The sequence below is a fragment of the Corvus brachyrhynchos genome, unplaced genomic scaffold (genome assembly GCF_000691975.1).
Source record: "Corvus brachyrhynchos isolate BGI_N302 unplaced genomic scaffold, ASM69197v1 scaffold211, whole genome shotgun sequence".
Lineage (NCBI taxonomy): Eukaryota > Metazoa > Chordata > Aves > Passeriformes > Corvidae > Corvus > Corvus brachyrhynchos.
This window is the reverse complement of record NW_008236211.1, coordinates 300,362-311,822: the sequence shown is the minus strand read 5'-3', so window position 1 is coordinate 311,822 and position 11,461 is coordinate 300,362. Positions and strand designations below refer to the sequence as shown.

At 56.4% G+C, this 11,461-nt stretch overlaps 1 protein-coding gene across 1 annotated transcript in view; it reads right to left on the bottom strand.

Moving 5' to 3' along the window:
* ASXL2 (additional sex combs like 2, transcriptional regulator) overlaps positions 1-11,461 on the bottom strand; it is a 73,053-nt gene that overhangs the window by 39,797 nt on the left and 21,795 nt on the right. Inside the window, exons 4-5 of the mRNA XM_017743412.1 lie at positions 6,635-6,717; positions 930-932 (exon numbers count right to left, since the gene is read on the bottom strand). Of these exons, the coding sequence (XP_017598901.1) occupies positions 930-932; positions 6,635-6,717 (86 nt within the window). The remainder of the gene's footprint in view (positions 1-929; positions 933-6,634; positions 6,718-11,461) is intronic.

The following is an 11,461-nucleotide window of genomic DNA, read 5'->3' as shown; positions in this document are numbered from 1 at the left end:
CTGGAGCATCCCTTCCTGCCCTGCAATCCCTCTGGAATCCCTCTTCCCACCAGTCCTGCTCCAAGGCCTCAGGGACTGAGGTGACTTTTCCAATTCTCAAACAAGAGTGGGACCAAACCCTTCCCTCCTGGTTCCCCTTGGGATGCATTTGGACTTTCCAGCCCTCTCCCAGCTCATCCCACAGGGATTTCTCTCTCCCAGGGTGACCTTGTGCTACAGCTGCAGTTTTCCCTGCCCAGCAGCTCCCGGCTGCTCCTGCCACAGGATCCCTCAGGAGCGATTCCTCCAGCAGGGACCCCGCAGGCCCAGGGAGCTGCTGGGCAGGGGGAGGTCACTGGGCCCCAGGGAAGCTCCCTCAGTGCCAAGGGAAGCTCCAGGCAGAGCCATCCCCCAGGAACCACTTCCCACCTCCCTGCCCGGATCGAGCTGCCACAGGCACGACTCCGCTCAGGGGAGGATTTCCCACCCTTCCCTTTGGAGCATCCCCGGCTCCCCTCTCCCGTGAGTCACAGGCTCACCCCAGGAGCTCTTTGCTGAGTGGTGCAGCCGGCCCTGCTCAGGACCCCCCGGTTCCAGGGCTGGGCATGCCAGGAGGGCGGGACTCGGGCAGGGTTAGGGAAGCAGCTCCCTTCCCAGGTTACGTTTTCCCAACATGCAGCACCCGTGGCCCCAGACAAGAAGCACAAACCCCACATGCAAGCCCAGCCCCACGCAGGCAGCAGGGACAGGGACGCAGGCAGCAGCTCCCAAGCCCTGGGGTTCCCAGCTGGGAGCGCGGAGGCACGGGGAGGGCAGCGCTACACCGGGGTTACACCGGGGATACTCCCAGGAGCAGGGGAGGCTGGGGCAGGAGGAGCTGCGGGGAATGGGGAACCGCGGGGGGCGTTAGGACAGGAGCTGGGAACAAGCAGCGCTGGGTCTGGTCTTACCTTCTGCAGGTGGAGTGCAGCCCAAAAAAAGGAGAGAAACACCCCTTTAACAACTTCAGCAAAACAACGGACCCGTCACCAACCCGCACAAACCCTCCCCCCTCCGCCACAACCACATCCCAAGGGTTTGGGGCAGCCTGCGGGAATCCCGAGCCCAGGTGAGGAAGGATACACCTGCCAGGTGCTTCCAGCCCAACTCCAGCGTGGAAACCTTCACTGCCACCTCCTCCTGTGACTGAACCTTGTGGGAGCCAGGGGGCCCTTCGGAAGTCCCCACGTGGAAACACCGTGGAATAGGAACTCACTCACTCCTTATCCCCCTCAGCACTACCCCCAGCTCACAATTCCAGGGAACACAGCAGCCCTGCACCTCAAACTTCCAGCGGTTTAATGGAGCAGGAGCTTCCTCACCCCAGGGGCGATCCATGGGCTCCCCAAGAATGCAAACCAGTGCACATTTGGAATGTTCCCCACAGCCCTGGGGGCACCTGCAGTGTCTCACCCTGCACCAACCCTGCCACGGCAGCACCCCGAGCGGGGATCTCTGCTTGCACCCAGCAGTTCAGGGGTTCCTGGAGCTGCCGGGTGCCCCCGGGGCAGGAATGGGTGCAGGATCAAGGGCAGTGCAGCCGGAGATGGAGCTCGGGAGCCACGCTTGCAGCACTGTGTCCGAGGGCCCAGGAGAAACCTGGGGATGGGGATCAGTCTGGAGGACACCACAAAGCGCTCAGAACACACTGGACTAATTAATAGCTTTAATTAAAGGTCTGTCACCACAACCAGATCTGAGCTGCAGGAACATCAGGGACTGGGATATGGCAGGTCCTGGCTGGGAACAAGTCCCTTTCCAGCCCTTCCATCTGTGGGTGGCAGGTGCAGGCAGCAGCCCCAGGATCACAGCACTGGTGGCCACAGGCCCTGCTCGGGGCCCTTCTCAGCCCCAGGGAATGTGAACCAGCAATTCCTGATCTTAGAGCAGGAGTCAGAAGTGAAGCTCCTTCCCCTGAGGCTTTTGGGACCCACAGTTCAAATTTCCGTGCTTTTGGGATCCTCTCTGTGTTTCTGCTACAGGACCACGAGCCAGCTGGTACTGAGGAGAAACCCAAACGTGGGTGTTTTCAGAGGCCTCAGCTCTGGTGTTTTCCAGGAGGGAGAGTCAAACTCTCAGGTTCCCATCAGCAGAGGGTTCCACCCCTCACTCCTCCTTGCAGCAGTGAACATCCTCCTGCACAGCAGGAAAATTCTCTGCCATTTTATCTTGGGGCAACAGCAAAAACTGCCACAACCAGGCTGGGCTGGGAGAAGGGGAATATTCTGTTAGTTATGGATTTCACCCCTGTGTAAGAGGGACATGCAGAGACACTCCATGGGAGTTTCTCCTACACACAACAATTGTATTTACCCCTCCCTGCCAGTGGTAACAACCCTGATTCCTGTAGCAATGCTCTTGTTGAACTATTGATTTTCAAACCAACATCTTCCCCTACATTTACTACTTATGGATTCCACCGACTCCTCTCCATGTTCTGCACAGACACCGAGCGGTTTTGCCCTTGTCCCCAGTCCCTCTCCTGGAGCCCCTTTAGGCCCTGCAAGGGGCTCTCAGGTCTCCCTGGATCCTTCCCTTCTGCAGCTCTGCCCTCAGTCACAAACATCACCTGGGAACTGCTCATGTGCTCCAGAGAAAGCCAAACCCTGCTGGGAGCTGCAGGGACCCCTGGAGCCCTCCCTGCTGCAGCCCCAATCCCAAGGAACTCAAACACTGAACCATCCCACAACTAAAGTGCTTCCAACAAATTCCCCTTTCCCACTGGTAAAACGCTGTGGAAGAGCCACAGAGTCCCTGCTGTGGGTAAGAAATCCTGCACAGGACAACCCCAAGAGGCTGTCGGTGTTTTTATGGACATTTTACCAGACCCACATTCCAAAGATCTCACTCAGGGGGATCTGAGGCAACCCAGGCTGGTGATTCCTCAGGAAGGAATGTCTGGATGTCCCTGTCCTACCCCAGACACCCAACGTGACCAATATCCAACCCCTGGGACAAGATCTCAGGGTGTCCCAGGACAAAGGCAGGGCTGGATGGGATATTGGGCAGGAATTGTTCCCTGGGAGGGTGGGCAGGCCCTGGCACAGGGTGCCCAGAGCAGCTGGGGCTGCCCCTGGATCCCTGGCAGTGCCCAAGGCCAGGCTGGACATTGGGGCTGGGAGCAGCCTGGGACAGTGGGAGGTGTCCCTGCCCATGGCAGGGGTGGCACTGGGTGGGATTTAAGGTCCCTTCCCACCCAATCCAGTCTGGGATTCTGATTCCTTCTCTAGTCCAAACACCACCAGTGAAAAGGGAAATTTGGTTTCTGTGCCTTTTTTCCCCTCAAGAATTGGTTCAAGAGCCTGGTTGGGTTTATGGCAGGAGTTCCATGCATTTCTGAAGTGAAGCAGCCAGAGGACCTTGCCTGCTCTCACTCAGAGATGGAGTCAGTGCTTACAGCATCTCCTTGTTTACCCATTATTTGGGCAAAAGCAGCCCCTGTGTTTGGCCAGAGGCTCCCAGGATGGTGTTCAATGCAAAATCCAAGGAAAACCAAGCATGTGGGGCTATTGAGAGCAGAAGCCAACAGAGACATCTTCCAAAAAGCTAATTTTGATGAGCTACTCTTACCCTGGTTTTAACACACGCAGGGAGACCAAGGAAATCCAGTGACAAATGGCAGTTTTGGATTTAAAAAGCTCCTTCTCATCAGACAAAAGTGATTCCCTGTTGCTGCCTCTGCGTGCCCACCTATCCCATCACTCCCACGCATTCCAGAGCTGGCTGGTCCCACACACCTTCAAAGCCTCCTCTGGCAGTGCCACAACACGCCCAGGCTTCCCCGAGCCTCGACGGCAGCGGAGATAAGGCCACAAATCCGGGATGTGGGGCAGGTCCTGGAGCCAGCCCCGGGCACGCTGCCCATCCATGGGCATTTTTCCATGGATTTCACTGGGGCAAGCAGCAGCCTGCAGGCAGGACAGGCTCTCCAGGAAGCAGGGCAGCCTGTCCCAACAGGCAAACTGGGAAAAGGGGGATGGCAGATCGCACAGAAAAGGGGAGCTTTAGCTTCAGGATGTCTGAGGAAGCCAGTCCCGACTTCTCTGAGCCCTGGCCCTGGGCTGACCTTTACAAACACCACCACTAAAATCCCTTGAGGAACAGGGCACAACCCTAAGCACAGGTGAGGTCAGCCAGGATCCCCCTGGGCTCTGGACTGCTCCAGAACAGTCTTATGAAAGCCCTGGTCTCGTCCACAAACCCCCAAATTGTCCTGCACATGGCAGAAGTCCCTCTTCCCCCAATCCCTGGTATTTTTCCACACTCAGCTGCAATTCCCTGCAATCCCAAACCCTCCACACCAGCCCTGGTGCCTCCTCCCCCCCATGCCCCGGAGCTGCCTCCCCGAGCAGCTCCTGCCCAAGGCTCATCCCAGGGATCATTAGAGGGAGAGGGACTGGCTGCCCTGGCAAACAGGGAAACAACCCCAGCTGGGCTCCCCATTCCCTCTGCCTCATTCCCAGACTCTGGGAAAGGCACTTGTCACTTCCAAACCTGTCCTCAGTTCACTGAATCCGGGATCTTCAAAGGCCTGATGTGAAAGGTGATGCTGAACTCACCCTCCCATCACCTGCAAGGATTTGAGGCTGTAGATGGGGAGTTAAAACCCACAACAAACACACCCCAAAGTCAAAGCTGGCAGAGTTTAAGGATGAGGGGCTTTGTGGGAATCCCTTGCTCCCAAATCAATCTGCAGCTGGGTTCATGAAAAGCCAACTGCACTGAGAGCAGACCCCCAGCCCTCACCCTGCTGAGGGTGTCACCTGCTGCCAGGGGCTCCCCCAGAACCTCCACATGGGAGGACTCAAAAGCCGGGGAGCTCCACATGCTCACCTGGCAGCTTTTATTCCTCCCCCAGCAGGACTTTTTTCAAGAAAAGCTGCTTTGTGTTAAGCCCATCTTGTCACAGGCTGTGACTGACCAGAACCCCAACTCAGCCACAAATCCTGGCACTGACTGCAATTTAATTGCCTCAAATGTGACAATCCTTCGGCTTTTAACCTAAATAAAGCCTTATTACATCAAAATAAAGCTTTATTACGTCGATGTTATATCTAAAAGCAAAGATCCCTGCCCAGCATCCCAGTGTGGCCAAGGGGAAGAGCTGAAATGTGAATTTCCCACCTGTCTGCTCCCACAAACACCTCTGGGACTGGAGATCCTGGTGCTCAAGGCAGCTCCTTTAGAGAGGAAAACAACTCCCAGAGCTCAGGCTCAGCCCCAGATCAGCTCTCGAAGGAGGAGGCTGAGAAGGATGAAAAGCACAGCTGCATTTCTGCTCTGCTTTTTTTGGCTGTTTGGTCCAAAATCTGCCCTGACCAGCCACAGACTGGATCTCTTGGGTCCCACCTGGGCTCCTGCCTGAGGCTCTGCCCCAAAACCACCGAATTTTGCTAAAAAGGTTCATCAGTGTCAGTGCTGGGTGTTTGCTGCCCTTGTGCTCGGCCACCAGCACTGACCAGTGAGCTCCAGTCTGACCAGTGCCCCTCCAGGCCTGACCAGTGCCCGAGGGGCCGACTCTGAGCTGTAGTTTGTGCTTTTGGGATAACAATATTTAGTTTAACAATATTTAGCATAGAACTGCAGCTGCCCCTGGCTGGCAGAGCCTGGCTGTCCCACCCAAAGTGAGGGGCACCCTCAGGGCAGGAGCTGAACCTCACTGTGGGCACTGCCCAGGAGCTAAAGGAGCTCATTTGGTGTCCCTGTGACTGGACAAATCCCACATTTCCCAGAGCAAACAGCCCTGTGCCATCCTCAGCTCGAGTGGGAGATGCTGCTGGGACAGCACAATTCCTGCACTTGGGCCCTTGACTATTCCCTGCAAAGCAGATGGATTGCTGGATCCAGCTGGCAAAGGGGAGTGGAAAAAGAAATTAAGCCAAATTTACGATGGCTGCTTAACTCCAAAATAGAGGAGCAGGCCCAGCCCATCCTCTTTATGCCCCTCTCTTTTGCTTTGCTCTTAGAAAACAGAAGAAATACTCTGTACTTCACAGGGACTATTGCTCCTCACCCATCCCTGGGACAGCTGATCCCCACCTCTCACCCCTGGCAGAGCCAGGACTCTGGAATTAAGCTGAGCAGCTCAGGAACTGCACTGGAGTTGCTCTAGCCCTGACCAGATGGATACCATGGAGCTGGCCCTGCTCTGCCCAGCATCCCACCAGGCTGCTCTGGGGTCAGCAACGTCCCTAAGGAACAATCACACCCCCTCCAGGAAATACAGAGGACAACAGCACCAGGAATCCAGTTCTCTATGTAAGGATCTTTAACTGGGGCTGCTTTGTTACTCCCTGGGTAACTCTGAGTTCTGCTTAGGTCAAACTGACTGTTCTTTTATTTTTTTAAAGAAGAAATGAGAAATTGTTACGTTTTCTTTGGCCCCTGGAGCCTGAAGCCCAGGCCTGGGTTATCCTATGGAAGAGCTGCACACCTGGGAATTGGGGATGACCCTTACCCAGCTCTTTGGGGACTTGGGAGCTGTTTGCAAATGGGACCTAGACCCCAAAGCTGCAACATTTCAGTCCCAAAATTCCTCAGGAGCGGAGGGGTAACAGCAAACTACCCTGAGCTGGAAGCAGAGCATCAGTGGGCTCTACTGGTTTACTCAACTCACCTGATTTCCTTAAGTCCTTCTTTCTGGATAACTTGAAGGATCTCTTTATGGCTCATGGGTGTGTTGGGATATTTCTCCAGGACCTGGCAAGCAAGAGCAGATTGAGAGGAAGTTACTCCTTTGCATTCTGAATTCACATTGAACTGCACCAAAACCCACATTTAATGGCTTGGACCTCTCCAAGGACACAACCCAGGGAGAACTACAGACGCTCCCCACGTCCCCCTGCAGGACCCAGGGAGCAGAGAGGTCCCAGAGATTGGCTAAAGGACTTCTCTCCGTGCATTTCCCAATTTTATTTCCAGCGTGCTGCCCTCGGATAGAACTCCCTGGAGAATTAAGTGTTCCACAGCCACGGGGTAGCTCCCCCCCAAGGAACTCCACTTGGAATGCTGCAGGAACTGTCCAGTACCTCAGATACACTCCCAAACCCCCAAATCCTTAGGCTGAAACAGCTACTGAGCACTGTGGCTGAACGTGCTAAGAGCTGAAGGAAACGGGGCTTTGACACTGCTGGGGCTGCTTGAAACTCTCTGCACACAGCCCAGGCTGCAAGTCCCTAACTCTGGCCCAGGAAAATGGGTCCTCTGTGAAGCTGCCACATTCCCAGCCCTTCCCCAGCTCCTTGGGGTCCCTGTGCTCCCTTCCAAGGGCACTGACACGCTGCAGCGGTGGCCAGGGAGCTGCTGGAGGCTGCGGCAGGCAGATGCCGCTCACCGCACGTCACTGGGATATTTTGGGCCTTGTGTGAGCTGGGGGGGAGGGGGGGGATGGGCAGGAAATGCCTCGTTTCCGTCTTAATCATCAGCTTTTGACCCGAGCCCAGCACATCAAACCCCAGGCCTGACTTAGGCTCAGCCCAGAACCACCCGGAGTGCTCAGCACAAAGCCCGCAGTGACTCTGCAGAAGGAGAGGAGCAGTTTCGATTCCTCTGTTGAGCAGAACCCGCGGCCCCTCCTGGACCCTGCCCCCCCCATTCCCTCCAGGAACACCAGGTTATCCCCATCCAGCTCTCCTGGAAAGGACTCTGCAAGCCCCCTGCTGAGCTGCAGCATCTCCCTGCTCCCAGAATAAATCCCTACACTCAGCTCCATCTGCAGCTCTGGAAGCTCCGGCTGATGGCCCCGTCCTGGAAAATCTCTTAAATGATGTTGAGGCCTGACTTTCGTGGAATCATGGAATGGTTTGGGTGGGAAGGGACCTTAAAGCCCATCCAGTGCCACCCCTGCCATGGGCAGGGACACCTCCCACTGTCCCAGGCTGCTCCAAGCTCCAATGCCCAGCCTGGCCTTGGGCACTGCCAGGGATCCAGGGGCAGCCCCAGCTGCTCCGGGCAGATCCAAGCGGGATTTCCTCTCACCCACGGTACAGCCTCAGGGGCTCATCCCATCCCACTTCCAGCTCTACTGAAACTTCAGACACCGCATCAAAAGGGTTCAGAACGGAGGTGTTTGCAGGGTGATCTCAGCCAGGTCAGTGCAGTTTTTGGTTTCCATCCTCTCTGACCCATGTTCACACAGCTCTGCCCAGGAGACAGCTCACCCTGTACCACCAGCTTGGAGCTGGATCCCCAAGCTCATTCTGGGAGCCCAGGGAAGGCCAGAAATGAAGGATATCTCCATTTCCACCTGTGGTTTCAACCTTTTCACTGCAGGTGGGGAAACCAGGAGAGAAGTGAAGTAGTGCCGATTGTCCACTCACAGGGAGCTCAGGGCACTGGCCATTTCCCCCCCACACAGCTCCAACTGCGCGTTTCCCTCCTGGGCACTGTGGTATCCCCTGACTTTCCCTCCCTGGACGTGCTCCTGACGAGCCCCATCGGGCTCAGGCCGGAGCAGCAGCCCCACATTCCATTGCTTTGTCACCAGGCACCCCCAGAGAGCGAGCGAAGGCCGTGTTCCAGCGGGGAACCCCGGCAGCCAGGGCCGAGGGGAGAAAAGCTCTTCCAGTCCCATCCCTTCCTGTCCTGGGACGCTCCCCTGCTCCTCTCCCAGGTAAGCCCTCCCCGTGTCCTCCTTCCAAAGGGCTCCTTCCTGGGCTGAGCCCAGCAGGATGAGGCTGGATGGGTCTGGCCTCCTGCCACCCCCGCCTGGCTCCCTGCAGATTGTGCTGGGCTGCTCTGGGGAGGTCAGTGGGGAACACTAACCAGCCCTACCGGGTGTCTCTGCCCTCTAGGAGATTCCTAGAACCACAGAGTGATTTAGGTTGGAAAAGCCCTTGGAGATCATCAAGTCCAATCCATCCCTCAGCACTGCCAAGGCCACCACTGCCCCATGTCCCCAAGTGCCACATCCACGGGGCTTTTAAATCCCTCCGGGGATGGGGAATCCACCCCTGCTCTGGGCAGCTGTGCCAAGGCTGGACAGCCCTATCCATGAAGGGATTGTTCCCAATATCCACCCTGAGCCTGCCCTGGCCCAGCCTGAGGCCGTTCCCTCTCCTCCTGTCCCTGTTCCCTGCCAGCAGAGCCCGACCCCCCCGGCTGCCCCCTCCTGTCAGGGACTTGTGCAGAGCCACAAGGTCCCCCCGGAGCCTCCTTTGCTCCAGCCTGAGCCCCTTTCCCAGCTCCCTCAGCCGCTCCTGGGGCTCCAGCCCCTTCCCAGCTCCGTTCCCTGCCCTGGACACGCTCCAGCCCCTCAGGGTCTCTCCTGTCAGGAGGAGGGGTCCAGAACTGAACACAGGATGTGCTTCCAGAGGTCGATGGTTCCCAGGATCTCCAAAGCACAGAAATCTCAGAGAACAAGGCCCGGACTCCAACATTAGGCTGGACTCCATGATCCTGGAGGTCTTTTCCACCCTAAATGGTTCCGTGGTTAACCCAGCTGCTGCCCCATGTGTGTCCTGGCTCCCTGAGGCTTTGCTAACTCAGGACTGAGCTTCTTGTGTTGAGCAACCCCAGCCACGGGGACAGCCAGGAAAGGACCAGAGGGGTCCCCAGGCCGAGATCAGCCTGCACTCCCCTGGTAACAGTCTCACCTCATGCTCTTTAGGAAACGTGTTTAACATTAGCCTCGTTAGATAAACAAAGCAGTTCACACCTCCAGCTGCAGCGGCAGCTCCGTGCTGCCAGACAAGCTGATCCAGAAGAACCAGGAATGAGGATTAAAGAGACTCTTAACAAAACAGATACATCTTGAAAGAATAGATACACCTTAAGTACCTTCTCCCCTCTCTTCTGCCCTTTTAATCCCAGATCACATCTTTCACTTGAGTCATTTTTAGTCACTGTGTGTAAATAAATAAAATCCTACTGTGCCACAGGACTGAGTCTGAGAGGCAACTCAGCTCTGACCAACTGAGCCAAGCTCACTGCCAACAAAATCATTAATTCTGGAATGGTTTGGGGGGGGAAGGGACCCTAAAGCCCATCCCTGTCATGGGCAAGGACACCTCCTGCTGTCCCAGGCTGCTCCAAGTCCTGTTCTACCTGGCCTTGGGCACTTACAGGGATCCAGGGGCAGCCACAGCTTCCCTGGGCATCCTGTGCCAGTGGAGTTCTCCCTACAAGAGTCACCTGTTGCACAGCACACATCCCTGTGCAGCCTGAGGACTGTCCTGGCCCAAGAATCACAGAATGGTCTGGGTTGGAAGGGACCTTAAAGACCATCTCATTCCAGCCCCTGATGACCCCTGTTTTCTGGTTCCAAAAAACCAGAATCATCAGGAGAAAATTAATTTCCTTGCTTACACCTTGGGTGGGCTCAGTGGGCTTTCCCAACTTTAATCTCTTTTAATTACAGTTTTGCTGAGCTCAAAGTCCACTTTCTGCTTCCAGGCCAACCTATTGCAACACACTTCAGAGGAACCCTCCTGCTCTGGCCGTGCTGCCCACTGGCATTCCAAAATTTCAGAATAGAATGTAAGGACTCAAGAATTCCCCGTGGAAAAGGCTGCACTTCCAGCACCTCTCTGCGTGACAAGGACTGGCCCACAGCGAGTGTCCTCCTAACCTTGCAGGAAAATACTTCCACCGCGAGTCTGAGCTTGCTGCTGGAGGCAGTGAGGGGGACAAGCAGGTCCCAGCCAGCAGGAAGGACAGGGGTGGGGAGGAGAATGGGATTGGAAGGTGCTGGACCTCTGAGAGGACCCCCAGAGAGCAATGGTGATGCCTTTGGAACGACTGACAAACCCCAGCACTGTGGGGGGACAGGCCAGAAACCACCCAAACAGGTGTTTATGAGTTGTTTATAATAACCAGTGTTCTCGTGTTGGTGTCAAGTGAGAATACGAGGGGTTTGAAGGTTCAAACCAAACCAACCAGCCTCTAACCGTGACTGTCCAAGGCTGGCTGCCTCGGGAGCAGTGTGGCATATGTTTGCCAGCGTGGATAACCCCAACTCCAAAACCATCTCAGCTCCACCTCAAAGCTTTCACTGCATTTTTAGAAATCTCTCCAAGTGGAACCAGCAGCCCCTCTCTCTCTGTGCCCCAGGAACAGCAGCTGGGGCTCCCTGGGAGCTCCTGGGGTGACAGCAGCTCCCAGCAGCTGCACCACATCCACCCTGGGCAGCAGGAGCCACAGACTGCACCAGGGGGTTCAGGGCCCACACAGCTCCAGTTTTGGCACTGGACATGGGCACAGCCACAGCTTCACCCCGAGAACATGCCAGAACCCCCAAAACACTGACACGCGTGGCACAGACACAAAGGGACCTGTGCTACCAGAGGGGCCTGAACAGCACAGAGAACTGGGACAGAGAGAGATGCTGGCCACACCGACCCCTGCAGAGCTCCAGGCTGGGGCAGAGGGGCTGGAAAAGGCCTTGGGGGTGCTGTGCCAGTGGCTGGGGGCGCGGGCCCGGGGGGGCCCGGGGGGCCCGGGGGGG